This window comes from Diplotaxodon limnothrissa, linkage group LG11, assembly GCF_057381915.1.
Source record: "Diplotaxodon limnothrissa isolate DT_005_m linkage group LG11, D_limnothrissa_male_GT1.1, whole genome shotgun sequence".
Taxonomy (NCBI): Eukaryota; Metazoa; Chordata; class Actinopteri; order Cichliformes; family Cichlidae; genus Diplotaxodon; species Diplotaxodon limnothrissa.
In genome coordinates, this window is record NC_140606.1 from 15,596,736 (window position 1) to 15,622,178 (window position 25,443).

Genomic DNA, 25,443 nt, shown 5'->3' on the forward strand with positions numbered 1-25,443 from the left:
GGAGTATCACAAAACCTTAAGGCTGAGGCATCAGTTGTCCTGGAAACTCTCTGCTTATATGACACATCAGAAAAATCAATACAAAATCAAGGAGAGTGAGGGGACATGAATGGGTGGATGGAGAGACACAAAAAGACATGTGAAAGAGAATCCTGAGACAAGAAAAAAGTGTGAAGCCACACCAGAGAGAAGGAAATGGCAGCAAAAAGACAAAAGGTTCCTTAGCAACACTGAGTCCCGTGTTTCCAGGCAACAGGGGTAAAGACGTTTCTTACCAGGTAATAACAGGTCAAGAGGCTGAGCCCTCTGTGGCCTCTCAGCTTGTGAAAGCCACTCCATTCACCCAAAACTAATGTCCATCTCTAGTCAGCCTATTTAACCAGTGCAAACAGTGACAGGGGTGTCAGAGAGACAAAAAGATCTTTGCTGTATGACTGCACTGCCTCCCCTACAGCAACAGTGGTAGTAACAGAGACAAAGTCAAGCAACATGACTATGTCTGATTGCTGGTCTCACTCTCTCCCTTGACCATCCATCCATCCTCTTCCACTTATCCAGGTCCAGGTCACAGGGACAGTAGTCTAAGCAGAGATGCCCAGACCTCCATCTCCCCAGATACCTCCAGCTCATCTGGTAGGATACCAAGACATTCCCAAGCCAGCTGAGCCGAGAGACATAATCTCTCTTTCAGACCCTGGTTTTACCCTGGGGCTTCCTCCCAGTTGCACATGCCTGAAACACCTCAGGAGATGTCCGGGAGGCATTCTAGTTAGATGCCCACCTCAAATGGCTTCCTTTTAATGTGGAGAAGTAGCAGCTCTACTTTGATATTTTCCCGATTGACCAAGCTCTTCAAATTATCTTTAAAAGAAAGCCCAGATGACCCTTGGAGGAAGCTGATTTTCATCACTTAAATCTATAATATAATTCTCTTTTACTTCCTACAGCTATGCAAACCTTTTTTTGTAATTTCACCCAATTTAACCCTGTATTATTTACACTGGTGGACCAATACAGAAGCTATCTGCTAACATGTAAACATGACAGCATGCATTCATACTGTAATTACACATACATTTCACAACATCAACAGGTACCTTAGTTGCCCCTTTGCTATGCACACTGCATTTCCTTTAAAAAGGTGTTAAGTGAGAACAGAACAGTATAAAACAGAGCTATTCTAATAGTCTGATCTGACAGAACTCAGAAAGTTGTAGTCATCTGCTAGACAGATCATGTAATACCATTGTGTATAAATACTACAGCTTGTCTTGAGCGTGGTGTAAGAAAGAGAAAGGCTTGTGGAGAATCAGGAGTAAAAATGGCTCATTCTAGTGTTTAAAGAGCCATCTGTACAACTAAAAATGAGATTTTGACATTTATACACATACTGTGTGCAAATAAACGTTATCTCCCACCTGACAGTTTGTTTGCACTGAGAACAGTACTTTGCATAAAAGCCTTGAGTTATTATATCATTGCACTGTATGATAAAATACTGTGTCAATTTGTAAATGCTTCTTGGTAAAAAAAAAATATATGAAAGAATATGCCAATGAATAACTGTTGGCTACATAAAATATAATTAACTGATCAAAAAAAAAATAAATGCTAAATGGAGCTTTGCTGTACCACTTTATGGACCTCCAAAACCCACACTTGCTCTAGATAACTTTACTGAAATTTGATAAATAAGGTAGTTACACATAATTAATTCTAATTATTTCTATGAGATGCCAAAATCTGCATTTTGCACAATTTTTTTAAAATTTTTTATGTGCAGTATGTCAAAGAAGATGATTCTGAAGTCCATTTAAAACATAAACAGAAGTATACCGTGTTCATTGCACACATGTTGCTCATTTAAACTTCTTAGGTTTGTTTTCTCCAACAGAAAACGACTGATTCATATATCTTTCTAGAACAACCAGATAAACTGATCACCTGATTACTGTCTAGGTAAGAAAAATATGAGAGGCCTGACTGCCTACCTTGGCGCACTGCATGTGATTGCAGCCCTCGTTTTTCTGTATAGGAGACTTACAGTTGGCGCAGGGTTTGGAGTTACTGAGCAACCATAAGCAGTTGGCTGCATCCTCATAAGCTTCGCTCACACCAGCCACTTCAACATGGAGGAGGGGGAGGTAAACAGAACAAATAAAGGCATAATGAGACAGAATGAGAATGGCTATTACCAGAGCATCAAAACAGACCAATGCACTGAGTGGGAAATCGTCCTGCCTGATTAATGTATATTGCTAATATATTTTGCTAACATCTCCCAAGATGCTCATGCACCCACCTACACACACACAAAGAGAATAATTGGCTATTATCAAAGCACCTTTGATGTGCTGCTGAAATGCCAAGATAAAACAGAATCTGGGGGAAATCGAAGTGGAAGATAGTTCCGAAACCAAATAATTGCTTTATCTTCCGACTGTCACATCAACCAAGTGGCACTCAAGAGCAGCTGGGGTATCTTAAATCATCTATTAGATTGCCCAGAGTCCAATTAATGTTTCTAAACACCACAAACTTTTAGTGAGCGGGTTGCTCGTCTTAATTAATAATTTATCATCGACGTGGTGGATTTTAATTGGCCTAATGCTAAATAGTTTGTAATTACTGTGGTTGAGTTCCAGGCAATTTAACTCCAAATCAGTCACTTTTGTGCACCCTGAAAAATCTGGGCAAATAAAGACACTGGCTAATAAACTTCTTTATGATCCGTAACCTCCAGGTAACAACACAATTCTACTCTGTGGTTTAGAGCTGGGCGATATAAGATTTTTTCATATCACGATATGTTTTTTTCATTTCAGGCGATAACGATATATATCACGATATAAGCCAAATAACTATATATGTAAGATTTAAATGTGCTGTTGCTCACAAGTAAAATGTGAAATAATCAGCAGCTTGTTTTGATTTAAATATTTATTTCCCATAATAAGTTCAACAGGGTAGATGTACTTAAAATGAGGCTTCAGTTTAGGCAAAATAAAGGCAAATATTACAAACTTACACAAAAGGTAGCCGCTAAAGCATTTAAGTTTCAAAATAAAACAAACAAAACAGACTACTAAATTGTCAGTTCCACTTAGAAACAAAATATTAATTCTTTAATTCTTTATTGGTAGCATGTCTTTAGCAAGACAGTAAGCTAAGGCATTCGTTATGTTGATATGTCTCTTAGCTTTTGGTAAGATGCTGGAGAAAGCCGACTCAATTGACTGTTGCTGCTTCACAGGGATTCCCCTTGTTGTTTTCAATGACGAATTAGCGCTTTTAGAGATTGAGCGTGCTCTAGTGGGTGGCACTGCTTCAGGTGATAAAAAAGGTTTGTTGTATTTCTAGACTTTGTGGGAACATGCTTTTGGCACAATTTCAGTGCGCGTTACTCTGTTTTTTTGTCAGACTTCAAATAGCCGAAATACCTTCACACTACGGAACTTCTCTGGCCTTTCCTTTCGACAATCTCTCCAGCATTGGAACCGTCATCTGTGTTCTCTTCGGTAACCTGGTCACCCAAGCTCTCGGTTGATTTTTCTCTAGTTGGAACACTCATTTTCTCCATTACCCGGCCGGCACGGCGGCTGGCTGCTTCCCAAACAAATACACGTGCGGCTTGGCACTTGAGCTGTATGTAACAAGTTACGTGACGTGACACTGCGGCTGTGATTGGTTCGGCTCTGCGCTACTTAATTTGTATTGGCTATTCATTTTTTTTATAAGAAAGGAAGAGAGAGAGAGAGATGAGGTCTATCACAATAGTTTCATTTTTCTGTCGAGAAAAAGTTATTTCGCAATACATATTGTTATCGTTCTATCGCCCAGCTCTACTGTGGTTCAACAGATAAAAATGCCATTTCACATTAGGTCTCAATACAAAACCACATACTGTAAGTTTGTTACCGATTCCTGTATAGTTTTAGATAACAAATCCACAATTTAAAAAACAACAACAAACACTCACATTCCTCAGGCTTCATCTCACTGACTTTCTGTAGCCACATCTTCCACGTTTCACAGTCACAGGGCTCATGGGCTTCACCTTGACACTCCCTGCAACACATACAGACCAAGGTTGTTACTAATACTAAACTAAAAATTAGAACCTAGTGAAAAACATTTTAGTGAAATAAATTAACTGTTAACTGTTAGTTCTATTTCACCGCTTTTAGGATAGCACCTTATATCTTTGTGGTTTGGAAAGTAGCAGCAGTCCTAAATTTTCTCTGTTTGTTAGTTTCCTTTGTATGAGGGACCTTTCACAAATAAAAAATTTCTTAAGCAGACACTGTCAGTAATCACATTTTGTACACTTTTATCTATACAAAGCACCTCCAAAACTTATAGTTGCCATTTCATCTCTTTACTTCAACTAGCTTACCCTGCCCTGATTAAGGACATGATGAGGTCAGGCATGGTGAACAAACAAAAAAACAATTGGTGAACAAAAATAAACAGAAAAACCACCCCAAATATTTGCCTAACAATATTTCTTCGCATTAACTCCATCATTACTGTTTCTTTTGGACAACTGGAGTTTTGAAAAGCAAAAACAATACTGACCAGCAGAAGAGGTGGCCTTTGCCACAATCTACAGCAGGGGCCCGAAGGAGGGGAAAGCTTAGGTGATCTGAGGTGGAGGCTCCAGGGCCCTGGGTGTTCAGGCGTACCGCTCTTTCGCACCCCGCCTCTGGACACCATCGGATTGCCGGATTGTTTTCTACAAATGCCTTCAATAAAAGCAAAAGTCAGTCAGAAGTTTAACAATCTTTTATTAAGCTGTATACCTTTTAGTGTAGATGACACTAATAAAGCTTGAAATAATTTAATTTAAAAGTCATTTTCAAATCTGTTAAAGATGTTTAAGTATAAAATTGTTCCCTCTGTATGCGTTCTGAGACCATCTACAACAGCTCGATATTTAAGGAATAGATTCTTGAACACAAAATAAATATAACAGCCTGAACATAATTCAACTAAAAAGGCTCTTAAAAAAAATTAAATTAAATTAAAAAAATGAATAAATAATAATAATAAATAATAATAATAAATAATATATATATATATATATATATATATATATATATATATATATATATATATATATATATATATACACACACACACACACACACACACACACACATACATACATAGCCGTTAGCACATGATTCTCCTTATGGGGACCTGATATGTTTAATATGCTGCTGAGAATATACCCCAGAAGAATCGTATAGTATAGCTTTTATTTTGGAAAGAGCCATTTCTCTGTAATAAACTCTCTCTCTCTCTCTCTCTATATATATATATATATATATATATATATATATATGGTTATGCCTTTTGTTAAACCTTACCATACTTTGTGCCCTCACCTTTCTGTTTTCCTTGCTCTGCATTAACCATGTATCCCCGGCACCAAAGCATCATAACTTGGTTAGTGGCTGCTAGTCTCACTCTGTCCTCCACTTGTCACAGAGAAAAGTTGACATTTCTCACTAGAACATTGCAAAGTTGAACTCTTTCTGTTAAGTGCCCCTAAATTACTTATTTTACAAACTGCTAATGTGTAATTACAACTCTAAACTGAATGAAGAAGACATAAAAATATGTTGAAAGAAAAATGAATAATATTCATTGTTGCTTGTGGCACTTTGACAACAAAAAATGTCATTGTTTCAAGTAAAGATTATTTCACACATAACCGATTTAATTCCTCTACCTTTATTAGTTATACCCTTCCATTTAAGTGAGTAATGGTATTATCATAACACAATACGGCAACGCCAGAATCATCTTTTATTCCCGACAAAATTATTTGAATATTTTGTGCTGGAGGCTCACAGCTCAGTTCATTTCAATTCCTTCCTTTTTTGTTTTCATCACTACCTTGATGTCAAACTGGAGGTAGCGCTTGTCCATCTCTCTGGAGACCACACCCTCTATGACTTCCACTGGTACTAGCTGGTAGCAATCAAAGGCTGGGCAGAAAATGTTGTGGGCTTCTCCTTCTTGGATTTTTAAATTCAGAAAACTTTGAAAGCATTCAAATAATAGTCAGAAATGAGATATGCAAAGAACAAAAACACTGAATAAGATCTGTGCATGCATAGTACAGACACCCCAAGCAATCTGCAGAATCCTCAGGCCATACCAAAATACGACTTACCCTTCCCAACATGATCTACAAAAGTCGTGGCCACAGGGCATGTCAACAGGTTCTTCAAAGACGGAGAGGGAAGAGATGCAGATACCACACTGTGAGACGTAAATATCAAACCACAATATTAGCATCAACAAGATACACTCTATTTAAACTCTTTTAATTTTTTGAACAAATTAAGTCAGTTTTAATCAATAAAAAAATAAGTAAATCTGGTATAACTTCAAAAGGTCCTTGTGTTATAGTCCTGTTTTGTTCTGTTACATAACCGTGCCACTGTTTACAGTCTTTGAAAAAGTCACTGAGTTTTTCTATTTTTCTATTTTTTGCTTGAAATGCCAGAGTTTGAGAATGTCCTGGCTTGGGAATGTTCTCCAAATATTGTGATGTGAGGGCGATTTTAATGTGAGACGACATGTCAGAGGTGGAGAAGTTATTGAGTTGATATGTCAATGTGTACAATTATACACAACAGTAGCCCGAAGTAGTTTATGAAAAGCCACTGTGCCAATGTTATGACCTCTGCTAAGCATGTGGCTCATTCCCATTTCTATTATTAGATTTATTTTTCAGATACCCACAGAAAGTTGAATCACAAACAAAGAGTGTATTTGACACACAGTCAAATACACAGGCCTTGTTACAGTGAAAGACTGATCCTCACAAGACATAAAGAAGGCAGTGTACTTCAACAAAGCAGGTATTGATCTGTGAAAGAGCAGAATGTGATAATCAACTCTAACCTTTAAACGGGCCTTTGAGTACACTCAGTCGATTGACACAGGGCAGTTCAATTACGCCTTTTCAGATGCACAACTTAAGATACCCTCAGACATTTGTCTGACATGTTCATATCTTTGATGTTTCAATCCAGAGTGTTTTGGTGTTTTAAGTAAACCCCTGATAGAGAGCAACTGAAGCTGACAGCCTTGATTTATAGATTAATAAAGTGTGTCAGCTTTAGCTATTATCCATCAACACACATCGCCAATGGATATATTCATTCATCCAAAAAGATATGTCTTTATACTTTTCAGAAACTGTCAAAAACTATCTGATTCTCCCTCCAGGTACCATCATTTTGGTTTAAAAATCATTACTACAAATTTGAAATAAATTTAACAACCAAGAAAACAGCATTTTCTTCCAAAGAAGCTTCATAAAGTTATATATTTTAAAAAAAGTCTGCAGTATGCATTTCTCACACTGCACTGCCATCTCAATTCCCAATTTTGCAAACTATTCCAGAATAAAGTCTAAACCCAAGCTAACCGACCTTGCTGACCTTACAAACCCTGATTTTTATAAAGCATTGTCAGTCTCCAATAGCGAGCAGTAAACAAAATGAGTTGCTGTCAGCAATAAATGAGATAAAGGCTAGATGCCTAGTAAACTTTGTTTTGGTCCAGGACATATTACTTTTTGCTCACAAAAAAGTCAATTTCCAAACACTTTTTATAATTACGGGAAATGCCAGACTAGATCAGGATAACAGGTGGGCAATTAAACAGGGAGTTTACAGCTCCTTTCACAGCAAGAGGGCAATAAGGTTCCTTTCCCTCACTGCAGGCTTTGTAAAAACACTGGTGGAAAATACACCTTTCATGAAGCTTAGAGAGCACACTTTAATGCTGTGGGAGGTGTAGTTGTTGAAAGCTGAAAAAATAATTATCTACAGTGACTGAACTACCACTACCTCCCTCAACCTTTCACCCAAAAGGCCAAAGGAGGGAAAACCAAAACTATTTTACTTACGAAATGTATGCACCCCCATTATATCTCAGTGCAGACTGTAAGTGTCTAGCAGCTACAGTTGATCACAATTCACTCACCTTCTGTAAGTGCTTAAAAAACTTTCCAGTATTTTTAATTAGTTTAAAACTAACCCCTGGTGGTGGCATCACTGCGGACTACCCACCCCCACAAAACAGTCGCACGAGAGTCAACACTCTCCCTTACGTGTAACAATGTTAAAACTGTGAAAACAATAACATGACATCTTTAGTGAGACGTGCCCAAACATACAGCAGTAATATAACATAATATAACATACGACATGTGCAGCCGTCAATCATGTTTGATAAAGAAGGAAAGCGCAACATGAAGGATGTCGTATCTTAAATTAGCATATTTTATATAGCATAACAAAACTCAACACTGTTCAGGACTTGCCTACATGATAACTGACAAAACACTGGATGACATATGAGAAAAGGAAGCCCTGCTTCTGTTTATGTTTGCAAGGTAGACCACTGGCATGAATACTAATGACTTCTAGCAACATATATTTACTGGGAAAGAGTGAATCATTATGCAGAAAGACATCTGTGATCATAAAATTTTAAAGAATTCAGCTGAAACACTTCAGAAAATCTTGGGACTCCATGAATTTTATTTAAATATGCACTGCTATACACATTTTATGGGAATGCTGCCAGTTAATCTATGCACCTCCGTGCCTAAAGCTATCCCCTGCTGCTATAGGAGCATCAGTCAGGAAAACATGCTGTGGCCGACTGTGATCCTTTTTCATTTGATCGTTCTTTATCAATAAGTACAGTTAAACAATGGCTAAAACTTTTTTCTCCATTTACTGACCTACATTTATCAATCTAGAGCTGTCACAGTGTTTTCAGCAAAAAAAGAAAAAAAATGGCAAGTGGATTTCAACCCTAATGTAGTGATTTAAAAAGCGTATTTAGTTACAGCCACCTTATAAATTAATTTGTCTAGCTTTATCAGTTCAGGATGTAGCAGTAAACAAGAGCCATCTTGTCTTACCAGAGAAGACTCCTCATCAGCAGGCATGAGGCTGATTTGGTCTGGTGAAGTGATGGAGGAGCGGGTGGCCCTAGGCGTCCGGGGAGAAGGTAAGGTGTCCCAAGCATTGCAACCACTTGGGGGTGGGTTGGGCATTTGCACACCTGAGCGTTGGCAGCACTCCGCCGCATTGGCCATCCAGGCTTCTAAGAGCTTCTCTCGGTCCCAATCTGACACAAAAAAGACATCTTATTTTAGTATATACTACCTAGAGAATGAAACTCTGCTTGTGGCATGATGTTTTGATCCGAACGATCAGACCAGTGACTGGAGGTGCAGATGTCGGTATGCAGAGAATTTTTAAAGGGGAAACAACGCAGTGCAATAGGTGCTGATGGACTGGAAGTCAGACACACATTTTTATAAGATAACTTGATACCTGTTGTCTAACAAAAAGTTTACGATGATCCTTGTGTGTGGCTTAAAAAAAAATTGTAACAAGGTGCTGAAGTTAATTGGTTGCTGCCGTATTTCTTAAAGTTTTTTTCATGAGTTTATTTAAATAACTGAAGCATCAGACAGCAGCAGAATCAATGCACAAGCTTCCTAAAAGCTGTGTGCATTTATGCATGTGACACAACAGAGATAACTTAATTACTTGTAATAAATTATTCCTGACACTGACACAGGATAGCTCAGGATCTAAGAGCAAATTACATTGTTTCTTTTCAGAAAGGTGAGATGTCCCACAGGCTCACAGTTTATAACCTACAATTTAGAAAGTTACGATAACTGACTGCCAGTGCATTATACGTCACTTTATGTAATGTCTAATTTCCAGTATAGCACATACAGTGGGGCAAAAAAGTATTTAGTCAGCCACCGATTGTGCAAGTTCCCCCACCTAAAATGATGACAGAGGTCAGTAATTTGCACCAGAGGTACACTTCAACTGTGAGAGACAGAATGTGAAAAAAAAATCCATGAATCCACATGGTAGGATTTGTAAAGAATTTATTCGTAAATCAGGGTGGAAAATAAGTATTTGGTCAATAACAAAAATACAACTCAATACTTTGTAACATAACCTTTGTTGGCAATAACAGAGGTCAAACGTTTACTATAGGTCTTTACCAGGTTTGCACACACAGTAGCTGGTATTTTGGCCCATTCCTCCATGCAGATCTTCTCGAGAGCAGTGATGTTTTGGGGCTGTCGCCGAGCAACACGGACTTTCAACTCCCGCCACAGATTTTCTATGGGGTTGAGGTCTGGAGACTGGCTAGGCCACTCCAGGACTTTCAAATGCTTCTTACGGAGCCACTCCTTTATTGCCCGGGCGGTGTGTTTTGGATCATTGTCATGTTGGAAGACCCAGCCTCGTTTCATCTTCAAAGTTCTCACTGATGGAAGGAGGTTTTGGCTCAAAATCTCACGATACATGGCCCCATTCATTCTGTCCTTAACACGGATCAGTCGTCCTGTCCCCTTGGCAGAAAAACAGCCCCATAGCATGATGTTTCCACCCCCATGCTTCACAGTAGGTATGGTGTTCTTGGGATGCAACTCAGTATTCTGCTTCCTCCAAACACGACGAGTTGAGTTTATACCAAAAAGTTCTACTTTGGTTTCATCTGACCACATGACATTCTCCCAATCCTCTGCTGTATCATCCATGTGCTCTCTGGCAAACTTCAGACGGGCCTGGACATGCACTGGCTTCAGCAGCGGGACACGTCTGGCACTGCGGGATTTGATTCCCTGCCGTTGTAGTGTGTTACTGATGGTGACCTTTGTTACTTTGGTCCCAGCTCTCTGCAGGTCATTCACCAGGTCCCCCCGTGTGGTTCTGGGATCTTTGCTCACCGTTCTCATGATCATTTTGACCCCACGGGATGAGATCTTGCGTGGAGCCCCAGATCGAGGGAGATTATCAGTGGTCTTGTATGTCTTCCATTTTCTGATGATTGCTCCCACAGTTGATTTTTTCACACCAAGCTGCTTGCCTATTGTAGATTCACTCTTCCCAGTCTGGTGCAGGTCTACAATACTTTTCCTGGTGTCCTTCGAAAGCTCTTTGGTCTTGGCCATGGCGGAGTTTGGAGTCTGACTGTTTGAGGCTGTGGACAGGTGTCTTTTATACAGATGATGAGTTCAAACAAGTGCCATTCATACAGGTAACGAGTGGGGGACAGAAAAGCTTCTTACAGAAGACGTTACAGGTCTGTGAGAGCCAGAGATTTTCCTTGTTTGAGGTGACCAAATACTTATTTTCCACCCTGATTTACGAATAAATTCTTTACAAATCCTACCATGTGGATTCATGGATTTTTTTTTCACATTCTGTCTCTCACAGTTGAAGTGTACCTCTGGTGCAAATTACTGACCTCTGTCATCATTTTAAGTGGGGGAACTTGCACAATCGGTGGCTGACTAAATACTTTTTTGCCCCACTGTATTGGTTCATTTAGTAAGTGCTGATGGGATGCTTGAATAAAATAAAGTTGATGTAAAAGAGACAAAATGACGATCTAAGGAAAAAAGAAGCTTCAGAAAGAGTATTTCTTTATGCAGGAATCAGGTGTGTCATGACCAGAGTAACAACTGAAAGCACAAGTGGTGATGGGACAGGAACTGCTCACTATAGTATGATAGTGATCCAGAATGTCCTGCCCTTTGGGAAGGCAGTTAGTTTACTATCTTTATTTAAGTTACTAAGGACATTATCAGCAGAATTCAGGTTTTTCCACTCCATACACAGCATTGTTGTGTCTCCTGCACAGTTGCTGGTGGCAGTGAAATGTGAATGCTGACAATTTTAAAAAACCACCCAAGAAAATATGAGGCAAACTCACGGTGGAAGTAGACGGGTTTACAGAATGGGAAGAACGATTCCAGATCAGGAGAACAGTGATGTTTAATCATCGCGCCGGCTGTTGTTAGTGTGAAAACAGATTCTACAACCTTTCCTCTTGCCAAAAATGTGGTGATCTGCTCTGAAGAGCTCAAAGCCTGCCAGCTACAGCGCAGAGTCCAATATCAATTCACAGAACCTACTTTCTGTGAAGCACAAAATGGAAGATAAAGAAAAGACTTTTTTCCTTTCACTAGCAACTATAAACACGCAAGTTATTGTCAAGACACAAATAAGAAGTACGCAATGTAGCAGGGCCAATTAAAAACATTTTCTGACTGTTTGAAGATTACATTTTTTTACAATACTTTATGATTAGGCCTAAAACAGACATAACATACTGAATATATGAATTCCCATTTAACCTGTCAAAACAAGACTTAAGTTTGAATTTCATGGACAAAAAATGCATTTCAGTGAATCTCATTTTACATTTGTGTGGATTCTCAATAGAAATAGTCCAGTAGCCACCAGCATTTAAGCCTTTTAAACTGCCAACAACAAAGACCTGCTGCCATCTGGTTTTCTGTTTTAGAATAGCTGTTTAATCTCGCATCAGGACACGGACAGATTTGAGAGGCTCTCAGTATAAATATTGGATGACTTGTGGACTGTGCCCGAGTCCAAATAGTCTACCCTCCTAAAATAAGGAACACGACCAGGTCAACTGTGCAATTAGGCCATTATCAGCCTCAAGACAGGTTTGCCACCAATCAAATGACTAACGCTCTAAATGGCCTCCTTTAGATAATGAATGTCGTAACAACCCCCATCCCAATCTAGCTCCATTCAATTAAAACTAATCAATGTGTATGGCCCTATCTTAAAGCCTTTAGCCATTATATAGAGTCTGAAAGTGAAGTCTTCACATTTAGTCTTAAATATCAAAAATTAGTTGGGAAATACAAATTGTCAGGAACAAAGAAAGATGGAAAAGCAAGCAGTTCAGCAGACGAGCAATGAGGAGACGATAAGAGATTGTTACAAATTGTGGAAATGAGGCTTTTTCGAAATGAAATGACATGCGAGTACAAAAACCCTTCTCCAGGACATGCAAAATGCTGAAATGTTTCAGCAGTCCCATGATAAAACTGAATAAATATAGCACCATTCTGGGGTCAATCTCCCGCCTCTGAGCTCTTAAAAGTGTGTCTCATATGTAGCACACAGCTCAACAGACAGCCCTTAAGCCCATTTAATTAAAAAATGAGGTGGTGAAGTCATACACAAACATTTTTGCCAAGTTGTCTGAAGTAACGATTTACAAAAGCCTCAAATCAGTAAAACTTTCAGAAACACTTGAACACACTATCTTGTGTCCAGCTGTAAATGAAGCAAGTTTGAAAACTGGTGGGTTAAGACTGCAAGTCTAATAAAATCTGATATATTTACTCAGTACTTGGCCAGGCCTAAGTTAAGAGTGAAGTAATTAAGACAAATTCAGGAAAGCATATTTTCTCTGCAGCACACTACTATTTCTAGGAAAAACATAACAGAATGTAATAAAAATAAATTAGACGTGCCAAGGATTTTACATAAAAATCCATGGTTCACGCTGCGGATTATTTAATCTTATTTACAGTAAATCAGGCGCGAGCCTAAGTAACCTAATTAAGCAGTGTTTGTTCTCAAATTGTTTGTTGAAATGAATACGCTCACTAAAACTACATTTAGATCATGTAAAAGCTCTCTCCAGTGACAACAGAACAAGTCCAATTCTTTCAGCGTACTGCATATTTATAGAAAATAAATCCCTTATCCAAATACAAAAAACACTTTCTGTATTTTCTATTTTGTAGTCATTTCTACATTTAAAAAGCATGGTAACCCCATGTAAAATGCACCGTTACACATTTTCACAGCATCACAGCCACAAGATTAGAATCAGGGTTTCACATTAGGTGCCGATACACAGAACCTCCTTAGAGAGTGACCAGGAGAAGCTTTTCTTATTTTAAGCTTGTTTGGTTTGGTCTTACAAGCTATTAAATTGTGTGGTGTCATGTTTAGGTCTGAGGTCTGCAGCAAAAGGCTGGAGATATCTAAGTCTGCTAAGACATAAAAAAGTCTTGAAGTTATTCTCAAGATCGGTCATTCCACTGTATTAAACAGCTGCCAATTTGTACCAGACTCCTTGCTCCAGCAAATTAAACCCAAACAGAACAACATAAAAAGTATAATAAAAATACCACAACATTTCATCAAAGGGTCTTCAGCCATTTCTTACTACTGGTGTCAAAAGGCGTTCATTTACAATAAGATGCAGGGAAAATCTGAACTGCAATGCAGACGTGCCTTGCTTATTGAGAGGATCCTGCTTATTGGTCTGAATCCCACTGAAATGTCGTGTGGATTTTAAAACAGGCAGTGTGTAAGAGAAACCTTAGATTAAACATTCTGTAACTGACAGGATTTGTATGGAAGAGCGGTCAAAGACTTTAATAAGCCAATATCTGAGACAGGTGAACAATTATGCAAATCATGGCCAAGGGTATACTTACCTCGTCCACTAAAGTGTATGTATGGATGTGTGTGTATATATATTGAAAAGTGTTGAAAAGTGTTTTATGTGGTGTTAAATTAAATCTAACCAGTGTATCAAATGCTTCCTTGTCCATATACTTTAACTATGTATGTCATTTGTTTAACTACTATGTTACTATGTTTACCCATTAAGCTGTCAGGATATTACTAGTCCAAATAATTGAAAGGACAACCAGTACTGTGTTTGTTTAATAGTACCATGGGCACGTAGCAGTGCTTCTGCAGTGAAAAGAGGGGCTTGTAGCATGTCAGCTGTCTCCACTATCAGCATGTCCTTCAGCTTCCGAAGATCCTGTGGCCGCAGGCCCTCGTACAACTAGAGTAAAGGGTTGACAAGAACATAATAAGAGAGGAAATGTAAGGACAAAGATAAGAAGTAAAAGGAAAAAAAAGACAGGTTGTCAGAGAAAGGTAAAGAAAGAGACAAGAGGACAACAGTGGGTGAGATTGGGGAAAAGGGTGATGGGTGAAATAATGGTAGGAAAGAAAGATTGTGAAAAAAGGGGAAGAGAAAATAAAGAGAAAATAAGTACTACAACCACCTGAAACATAAATGATTGCTGACACAGGACTTAGCCAGACCCAGAGAACTAAAACTGATGATGATGATCACATGTTTTAAGCTAGACTGTTTTGTGTGAGTAATTTGTGAGTCTGTTTGTGTCCAACCAAAACAAGTTCAAGTAAAGAATGTGACTAACTCCTGCAAAAATGTAAACACTGAAATACAGTCAACTAGTGGATTTTTCCAAGAGCAAAGTTACCATCATATGTTGCTTCTATTCCTTACTTATGTAGCTAAAGGGTTATAAGGACGAATCAAGTGTAACAATACAGAAGCTGTGTGGGATCAGCCAGGCTAGGATGACCAGGGTAGCTCATTTAAAACAGTTTGACCTAATACAGCAACAACAGTGAAATTACTTTTTGGGGGGATTTTTTTAAACAGCATGCTGTGGACTAAAGTTTGGTTCTAATAACATTTTAAGTCACACCAGCTGAGGGTGATAAACTGAAAGCTATACACCCACTCCTTGTTGGTGTGTTATACTGTACCTCTCTTCGATCTAGGGCTGCATATTCTGCCTCAATACCCTCTGCCTCAGGGGCAAGAGAGAAGACCATCTGCGACTCCAGGCGCAGGGCCAACTCCTTGTGGTGCTGCTTCTCTGCAGAGTCACATGGAGTCTCGCGGTTTTCATTCTCCGCAAACAAGTCCGCTTCTCTCTGCACCAGCATCTGAGCACGAAGAAACAAGAGGAATATCTGGCATTGAACAATGGCACACATCGTGCATTCAAGAACAGATACTAAAGCTCGCTGACTATATATGTAGTTCCAAACACCTGTGATTACTTGCACAGTGGAGTACCACTCACCCTGTAACAGTAATCAGAGGAAAGTATCCACAATTAAGGCATGAAACAGTAATTACAGTTATTTTGATATAGACTGCAATTATGACTTCAGTAAAAAAAAAAAAAAAAAAAAAAAAAAATAGCAACAACTTACCCACCTCGAGAAAACTGAAAAAGAGTTCACTTATATCCACTTTACTTCAAAGTTCTTTGTAGAGTATGGCACACTAAGTCTTGATGATCAAGTGCCAATTAAAGGAGCTCAGGTAATATTGAGAGCAGTACAAGAAAAACACACACGTTAATAATGTGTCTTTTGGGGGGTGGTGGCTTCTGTTGGTAACTGTCATTTCTGTGCTTGAGTCTACTTTTTTAAACTGTCTGTGAATGGCATTTCTTGACACCCTGGAAGTAGGGTGTCTCTTTTTCTGTCACAACATACCTGTCTGCATCGCCAGCCTCGACATTATGTTCTGCACATGGTGCAAATTGCATTTTGTAATAAACTGCATGGATTCTGGGGGGAAATTAGAGTGAAGGCAACAATAATATTTCTATAATGAAGAGTCATCTAAATAAATGACAGTGTGCAGAAATGCGATCATTTAAAATTAGTACCAGCTGTACAGCAGTTCTTTCTGGGGATTTCCCAACTATTGGCTGCTTGCCTTTCCTGAAGCACATTTTAAGAGCAGCATTTGTAATTTTGTTCTATTACATGCAATAACAATAAAGTCACGCGTAATCTATTTGACTGTTATATCTGGTGTGAGCTGTCCAGGAGATTAATTAAGTTGTACCGTGTTCCACAGCATCTTCCAAAAACTCACCAGCGAGGGCGAATGAGAAGATGCAAATTACAGTTCCCTACCGAAGGTCAAGATTGACTCTAGGACAAGGCCACACGTGAGGATCTATTCTACAAATATTCATTACACAAAAGAGCAGACACTGAATGATGTGTGTGAGCATCAGAGTTACTCTGGTCTCATTTATTATCCTTCCCCTCATATACTCTCTGCCCTTGTCTTAGTGAAACTGGTCAGTTTACAGCTACAGAGGCTTTGATCATAACCCCCCAAAAATTTCACACTTAAGAAAATTTTACACTAGCCCAGAGAAAATATCTGCAATATCTTTTTATTATAATCTCACCTCAACACAAGTCTTCATGCCTGAGGCAGCAGCATAGTGTAGGCAAGTGTTTTTCTTGTTGTCAGTGGCATTGACATCAGCCCTTTCATACTCTCCATGATCCAGCTTAGCTCCTGTCCATGCTAGCACGATCTGAAGGCATTCCCCTCGTCGCTGTTCGTCTTCGTATGGCCTTGAGATGCGGGGATGCAAAGCTCCCTCTGAAGTCAGGATCTGAGGCCCCATGCAGAGAAGGTGCAGAGATGTCTCATTGTGCACGTTGCGCTTGTTAGGATTGCCATCTTTGCTTAGGAGAAAAGACCTAAAAGAGAATAACAACATGACAAGATGGTTAAATTGTAATGCGTTGTCTTTTGTGGGATACTGTCAACAGACTGCAAATTCTTATGACATCAGTGCTGATTCAGAACGTAAACATGATTTTTTTTTAAGATAAAAAAACACGAGTTATGCATAGTGCATGTAGCTTTTCGTGTAACTGAATATTTTACAGCATTTTAACTGCACAATATTCTAAAAAAGGAGAGCTGTATACTGCAACGCAGGTCAATTCCTTCCCAAAATAGTTTAGATTTCAACATTTCATTGCTTTTGTGAAAACCATAAACTAGAATTATAGCTATACAACCAGTTATATGACTTAAACTACTGTTCTTGTTTTTTTAAGAGTAAGGCCAGAGTGGGATAAAAACAAGCACAGTCTGCACTGTTAGCTTGTCAGATAGGAAGCTCTTGGAACGTCATTCTATTCCAGCTCAGCATGTTGCATTCCTGAGAGCTGCTAACAGATGGCTATGTAGAGACACAGATGGGACAGAGACATATAGAGAAAAAAAACATGAAAAAAGAAAAACTGAATTTTAAAATACAGCAAAAGTGAAAAGATGGAATAAGCTGCCATTGAGTGATAAAAAAAGAGAAGAAGTCAGGTTAAGGGTTACTAGACATAAAGCTTGAGAACCATCTATGACCCAATCATTATCAGGCCCTGTCAGAATAACAATTTTTCCTCACTGACAACACTCAAAAATATGAAGTATACATTCTGTCTGCTTGCGTATTTGTTTTTATTTGGGCCATATCCTAACCTGAGTAGGCGTGTCATGGCGTGCCGGGCAGCATAGTGCAGTGGAGTGTTGTGCTGATAGGACTCTCCATATGTAGAGTTGGGATCTAGAGCCTCCTTGAACTGTGGGTTGCTCTCATACAGTTGGCAAGCCAGCAGTTCATCTCCATTGATGAGAGCCTTACGGAACTTGGTCGCTGTGTTCCCCATTTCGTCCCCTACCGTGGGTCCAAAGGTCTGACTGGGACAGCAGCCTCTTAAGTCGTCTTCCACCTGTTCAAGTCCAATAAGCCAGCATACTGCATGTCCTAATAAAAAGACAAAAAATTGGGAGTAAAACGTCTTTATGCCTGAGCCCAACAAGGCTCTTCAAGCGAGAAAATGGTCAAGAGGTTTGTCGGTCATACAAGTTTCCACATCATCCCAATAAATCAAAAATATTTTCACCAGTTTCAGGAAAAGCAACTTTGCCTCGTTTTGTACAGCTGACTTCCACTCCCTCTGGTCACAAAACAAGAATTCAGTCTTCAAGGGTGCTCGGGCTGCTCTGCCACAAGCTCCTGCGTCAGCATCACCACTGCACTGTAAACCAGCTCCCTGTTTCTCTTTTTATTTTTTTGAATTTATTTATATATTTTTTTTGAATACCTAAACATAGTGAGGACAAAGCCCACACAGAGATGGACAAGGCTTCCTCTGGCATCACCAGGAGTTTCCGCTTCACTGTGCCAAAGCTACTCATCCCACTGAGGCCAGGGCTCATTATGAAGCAAGATATCCTCAACTGAAGAATAGCACACAGCAAGTCCGCTTTCCGCTTCCACCAGGGCACCATATGGTCACGACCATCAGGGCAATGTGATACCTTTATGTATTTTTAGTAAGCGGCAGCAGACCGAACACAGGACACAGCATAATTTGTTTTTATAATAACACGCATTCAATTTCCCAATAACAAAAATTCTCACTGGTGGAGACAAGTTATGTGTGCAATGGAAGGAATGAATACTCACCGAAAATCCCCATCTCCCATTAATACCAAGCATTCCATAGGTTAGTAAGTAACTGAAGACAGCTAACTATTTGCGCTGTTATATAAACAGAGTCAAGACCGTGGACAGGTCTGACACACTGTTCTAATCAGTCAATCTTTAAACTAAGTAAGGAAGATAAGAGTGAGACCTTTGGTAGTCTTCTGGGAAAGTGTGTTATTAACTGTAACAAAACGAATACCAAAGTTATGACGTGGTTATCTATTCATCAATTAGAATAGCAATATGGCACAGACGTGTTTTCACTCTTTAGTAAGATTGGTAGAATGGAGGCAGGTGGAAAATAAACAAGTATTACATATATGAATGATTTATCATTTATTCAGTTGGTAAATACTGTCTACATTTACGTGTGCTAATATCGACCATTTTAACATGTGAAATCATCCCCTGCGATCATTGTCGTACATTTAAATAACGCTATCCATCATGTAAACAGACCAGCCAGTGGAAGTGAACACCACCTTAGATCAGGCGTGTGCCATGTGATTACCCCAGTGGCCAGACACCATCACAAAGCAAGACAAACAGTATACCACCTTGGCATACAAAAAAAGCAAGAAAGAAAAACACCTGATCTTTGAACAGTTATATAATCTCATAGTTTGTAACACATATTACTCAACGAGCTTGCTCTCTAAATGAATAACTACAGCATTAACCTATCTTACAACAGTCAACGACACTCCCCCGTTACAGCTTCAACCAACCACATCTAACTAAAGCTCACAGCAACAGCTAGCGTTAACATGAGAAAAATAAAAACGTTATTCCACGTAGCCGCCACTTGTCACTAAACTACTTCATGCAGGCCTGTATCCACGTCGTGCGGTGTTTACCATTTTCGCTAGCAGAAAATCGACGACAGCGTGTCATGTTGTGTTAATGAACAGACCCCGATAACGCTTTGTTCCACTGCTGGTTAAAAATAAAACCAATCTGCCGACAACCAACCTTAGAAAACGTTAGCTGCAAACCATTCCTTTTGTCGATAATGCCACTGGTACTGACAAAACACTCTGCTGCTTTGCTAGCTATATAATATTCAAAAACAAAAAACCTCATGACGCTAGCATCTGCGTTGACCAACGTCAGTGTACACGCTAGAGGCTGGCTGAGCTAGCGTGCTAATCTCGATGCTAGCCAACTTGACGGTAGCAAGTACAGTTGAAAAACTCCGTAAACAATGAATAACAAGTATTTCGACTTACACTGATTGTACATCTTGCTGTTGTACACCTGGCCTTGTGAGTGAATTGTCAGTCGCAAAGGGTAAAGCAAAGAGTTTTCTCGTTATGTGGGGCAAACCTGTATAAACAATGTGAGCTATGCGCTGTGCTGTTGCCCCAGTCAACTCTCCGTTGACTCTGGTGGCTCCTGCTGGATACTAGTCGGGTTGCCAGGTTTCAAAACAACCCCCTAAAACAGGCGAGAAAGACGTGGCCGGCTTATTTTTCAAAGCCTAAGCTTTGCTTTAACATTAATTTCAACCAAGTGCATGTTTTTTTTAGTTTAGTTTAGTTTGTTTTTGTTTTTTTTACCCTTAGAAACTACAGCTATTTACACCTTCATAAAGCCGGGCATCATATCTGAAGCGGAAATAGGTAAGATAAGTACGGCGTACGCGCTTACACTAACGGAAAAATACCTGAAATCTTTCTAAAACGGGTAAATCTATAAACACTTCTGCTTTAGGCTTCTCTGGAGTGAACATGGGATGGAGTAGACGTTCAACTCAACAGGGTAATCATTTGTAATAGCCGCCATTACAGAAAAAGACCACTAGAGTGCGCCAAAGTCCACAGAAAAATCACACTGCTGAGTGGCGCCGTTCTTCATTTTTCATCTCCTACACACGCCTCGTGAGTAATTGCAGAAAGTATTTCTCAGTTGCATTCACAACCTACACCAAACAAATACTAAATGCACAGTACACTGTATTTAAGCAGAGGCTTAGCAGTCTCCACTCACTTGAAATAACCACATCGAAACTCAACATAACATGTGTGCCTTTTATTATCAAATAGTTGAACTTTGCATTTAAGGTATATACAGCATATTGTTCTCATATATTTAAGAATGCACACATTTCATATGAACAGGCCTTCAATATATAATCTGTAAACACATAGCTTAATCTCAGTGTAAGGGTAGATACATAAATGTATGCAACAATGAAATGTAACACACTTTAAAAAACAAAACAAAACAAAAAAACAGGGCACCTTAAACGAATGCTTTGGCACTTTGTAAATTTCAGTTCAATAAAAGGGGAGTTAAAAATATATATATATGGTTTGGGAACAAACAAAAAGCCTTAAGACGGAGACGCTCATCGTACCACGTGCATTTCTTGTAATGCCATAATTTTTCTTCATCATTTTCTGTCTTGCCACAAAAGAAACAAAAAGACATTTATCACTGCCAACACAAAATAAGGGTCTTCATATAACAAAAACAACAACAACAACAAAAATGCTAAAACAATATTTCTCATTCATGGTAGCAGATGAAGACCAAACAAACGTTTAAGGGTTTGTGTAAAATGGATAGTAAGCTGCCATGCTTTTGGATGGGGGGGCTTCCTTGCTGTAGCCATTGTTGGTGGGAACAGAGACCAAGTCCTCACACTTGGTGTTGCTGGAGGAGTCCTCCGTGCTTGGACCATTGAGAGACACACGCCTTCTTTTGCAGCCCAGAGAATAGGAATTGGTCTTGTCTAAGGAAAGAGCTGATGGTTGTGGGTCTGTCCAGGAGCTGATCAGGGCTCCGCTACCATTCACCTCCTCTTCCATCTGTGCTTTAACCTTTTCTGAGTCTTCTGGGAAACTGGCAGTGGGGCTGGGTCTGGGGGACCAAGGCAGACTGGATGTGACTTTTCTTTGGTATGCTGCTCTAGACCCCCACCCTGCAGACATTGTAGTAAATGGGGAGTCTGGGTAGTAGCTAAGAGCGTGAGAAGTAGGCATGGGCAGTGATTTGATACCATAAGGAAGCAGGGAACTTGAATATTCTCCCTCATAGGGTGTCAGATCTAGCTTGTTGGTGGTGCCACTGCTACTTCCCCCTTGCTGCACTGAGGTGACAAACCACCTCTGCGAAGCTGCGTCTTCTGACTGAGGCGAGAGGAAGCTGTTAGTCTGCGGTACAGCTCTCTCACTGTTGTAGAAGCGATTCTGAGGAAGGTTGTTGACAAACTGATCCTGGAAGAGGGGCTGCATCGCGTAGCGGGTGCCAGGGACAATCTGGTGGGCACGGGGAGAGTCCGTAGGAGACGGTGTAAGGCGGTCATTCTCTGGAGCTGTGTACATCCTAAAAATTAAATAAATAAATGTACTTATAAGACATGAGGTCAAGACAGTTCAATGTGAAAGTTCTTTCACAATTAGTTGGTGTAGCCACAGTATGATGTATTTGTTTGCTTTGAAAGAGATGCACAGCAATGTAAGCGCATAGAAAATACTCACGAATCATAATTGTCTCTGAATCCTTTGGCAAAAGGGTTGTGATCAATTTTCAGCTGCGTGATCTAAAACAAGGCACAGCCGAAGGTTAAGCTACATTTTAGATTTGGAAAAGCAAAGAATAAAGGAGCATCATGCTTGTGTAGCTATAGACCTCATGTTTAGCTTGCTTTGGAAAACTGTGGCTGATTAAAGTTAGAAATGGCTTCCCATGCCAACTGAACAAGTTTTAATAAATGGGAATTCTAAACTGATTAAAAAGCTATAATATGCAGTATGTAAATAATTAAATATAATGCATGCATACGGCTCTGAGGACCTATTAATGGGAGCTTATATCTAAAATAAAATTTAAAAAAAAAAACAAAAACAAAAAACAACAACCACCAAGGGAGGCCGGAGTTTTTCCACACTTACATCCGTGTTCTGGTAGGCAGTCACTGCTATAAACTGAGTCTCTGGAAAAGTAAAGCACTGGGTCTTAAGGTCACTGTTAAGGTCTTCCACTCCATCCTCTGTCACCTCCACAATGTGCAGCCTTGGCTGGTACTTATGCAGGGATTGCAGAACAATCATCTATTGCGTAAAAAAAAAAAATAATGCTAATTTTGAAAAAAAAATTAAAGCACTCTATAATTTCCAACGTCACCGCTATTCACAAAAAAAATTCTAATCTATAAAAGCTTCAGTGAATAACTTTGTGTCCTGCAATTATATGACTTAAGCATTATTTTTGCACTACTGTAGTTTAATTTCATCACATCATCTTTGCATAGACACAAAAATATCTAAACTAATTTCCTTCCTAGCACAAATTAAAAAAATAAAACAAACAATATAGTTAGCTCTTCAAGTCTGAATTAGTCCGAATACAAAACGCTTTCATTGTGCCACATTAATTATCAAGGTGCCAATAAACAAAATATAGTAAAAGTACATCACTACAGTTTATATTAAACAGACTAATCTATATTGAAAACAACAACTGAATGAAGGTTTGGTGTAATGGAAAATGTTTTGCCATTTGCAACCTATTTTGAGGGTTACAGGCCTTTAGTTATTTTCAGCTTTGAGTTTAGTACCTGTGAAGTATTGTGGCTCGTCCCTTTGTTGTTTGTGAGTTTCAGTTTACTGAAGGAGATTTCTTGTCTCATCCAGTGAGCCCCTGTGTTTGGGGACTCCGGGTGGATATAGATTTTGTTCCCTTAAATAAAGAGAAATACATTTTCCAATATTTAAACTCAAGATTTCCAAAACAAATTACACAAAATTCTACTGAAAACATGGGACTTTCCATTAGGAAAAGCTGGGGAACCCATTTTTTGCTCCATGGCCTAGTTGAGAAGTTAGGCTTAGGCTATAAAATAAGCGAATTTCTTTTTCTTTGTTTGTCTTTTTTTGTTGTTGTTTGTTTTTAAACAGAAAAAAAAAGTCTTTTGGGGGATGAAATTGTCTTAAATCCGGGTGAATTTTGCTTTTAAATCGCAGGGGAAATGTTGAATTCAACTCAGTTTAAAATATATTTCTTTAAAAAAAAAAAGAAAAAGAAAAAGAAAGAAAGAAAATAGGCACTATGTACCCTTTTTGGTACCTTGGCTGCTGTTGTCCGCTTTCCCACAGGTGACCCACTTTCCCCCCTGAAATCTCCAGTGGTTTGGATCCGCAAGCACCACTTCCACAAACACGTTATAATGCGCTGTCACACTGAGACCAGCTATGTTAAAGCTGAGGAAAGGGAACATCCGTCTGCAAAAAACAGAGAGGGAGGATTCAAAGAAACAGAACATTAAAATAAATATTTTGCTAATAAAGAAGAAGAAGAAAAAGAACATAAGAGAAAGTGACAGACAGTTAAAGGAAATTAAAGGGAAAAGCTTCGGCTCTAACTTTGCACACTTTTCCTGCCATCTCACCTGCCCTGCTTGGTGATGATCATCTCTGTCTGGTGTCGGTGGAACTTGAGCCATAGAGGTCGGTTGCAGAGATAAATCTGGGACCTCACCCCCGGGCCGGTGGTGGCGGGGGGTAGAGCCATGTTACCGAGAGCGGAGCCCGAGCTGGTGTATGGAGGGTAGATGCAGCCGGGACTCTGTCCGAGCTGGTAAGTGGGACTAATGTGACTGCGCCCGGGGGCTGAGGGAGGGAATCCGGCCGGTTGCAACACGGAGCCCAGGTGCAGTGATGAGGGATACCTTCCAGCACTGGACGGGGTGTAAACCGCCCCGCTGGGGGTGTAGGGGATAAAAGAGCAATGACTGGCTGCTTCGGGACTTTGCTTAGAAATAGCGGATGGGATATAGTACCGGTCAGCACTCATCCCGTGCTCCGTGTACCTGTTGCTAACAACCGGATCATCCCCCTCCACAGCCGGAGACTTGCGCCTCTCATCTGCCGTGTCTTTGGAAGAAGAATATGAACTGCTCTCCCCTTCACTCCCGAGCATCTTTGCTTTTCTCTTGGTTTGGGCTCAGCTGATGTTGCTCTCTATCAGGGATGTCACCTTCCCTTCTTTTCCTTTCAGGTGTCTGCTCCTAAAAACAGGCTCCCCTGCAAACATCCACTGGATTCTGAATGACTGAGACAGACAGAAGCAAACAGTGGTTACAAAAAGACCTGAAGTTGTCCCTAATACACATGTCAAGCTGTCAAGTCGCATACACAGTGAGACGGTTGCAGGAAATGACCTCCATATCACCGGAGATATTTGTGGGCGTACCAGGGTGTGGTTGTGAAGTATGTGAAGTCAGTCTTAAAGTGCTGGATTTCAGTTGTCGTGGTCTCCCCAAAAATAGTAACTTTACTGAAAACAAGGCTCTTTTTTGTTGCCATTTCCCCCCTCTTACTTTTTCCTCCGCTGTTTTAAAAACACGATTAGCTAATCAATTAGCCCTAAATGCGTTCCAGTGCGGCTCATATACTACACGTTTTATTAGATTTTATTTGCTCTTTGAT

At 39.6% G+C, this 25,443-nt stretch overlaps 2 protein-coding genes across 5 annotated transcripts in view; both read right to left on the minus strand.

The window, feature by feature from the left end:
- Positions 1–20,382, minus strand: part of LOC146622514 (ankyrin repeat and IBR domain-containing protein 1-like) — a 34,011-nt gene extending 13,629 nt beyond the window's left edge. The window contains exons 1-11 of one of the 4 annotated variants that reach the window (XM_085366255.1): positions 20,239–20,382; positions 17,998–18,283; positions 16,910–17,210; positions 15,453–15,635; positions 14,595–14,712; positions 8,960–9,168; positions 6,185–6,273; positions 5,905–6,049; positions 4,579–4,745; positions 3,980–4,068; positions 1,992–2,122 (exon numbers count right to left, since the gene is read on the minus strand). In XM_085366255.1, the coding sequence (XP_085222381.1) occupies positions 1,992–2,122; positions 3,980–4,068; positions 4,579–4,745; positions 5,905–6,049; positions 6,185–6,273; positions 8,960–9,168; positions 14,595–14,712; positions 15,453–15,635; positions 16,910–17,210; positions 17,998–18,185 (1,620 nt within the window). In that variant the 5' untranslated portion in view covers positions 18,186–18,283; positions 20,239–20,382. Of the gene's footprint in view, positions 1–1,991; positions 2,123–3,979; positions 4,069–4,578; positions 4,746–5,904; positions 6,050–6,184; positions 6,274–8,959; positions 9,169–14,594; positions 14,713–15,452; positions 15,636–16,909; positions 17,211–17,997 lie in introns of all 4 variants that reach the window. The other 3 variants (XM_085366257.1, XM_085366256.1, XM_085366254.1) reach the window with 3 other exon arrangements.
- Positions 20,383–21,555: 1,173 nt separating this feature from the next.
- LOC146622515 (eomesodermin-like) lies at positions 21,556–24,934 on the minus strand. Its single transcript, XM_085365193.1, has 6 exons — positions 24,405–24,934; positions 24,083–24,237; positions 23,574–23,695; positions 22,909–23,067; positions 22,495–22,556; positions 21,556–22,339 (listed from the first exon to the last, which is right to left on the minus strand). Exons 1-6 carry the CDS (start codon positions 24,932–24,934, stop codon positions 21,556–21,558), a joined length of 1,812 nt encoding a protein of 603 aa, XP_085221319.1.
- Between the last annotated feature and the right edge of the window lie 509 nt (positions 24,935–25,443).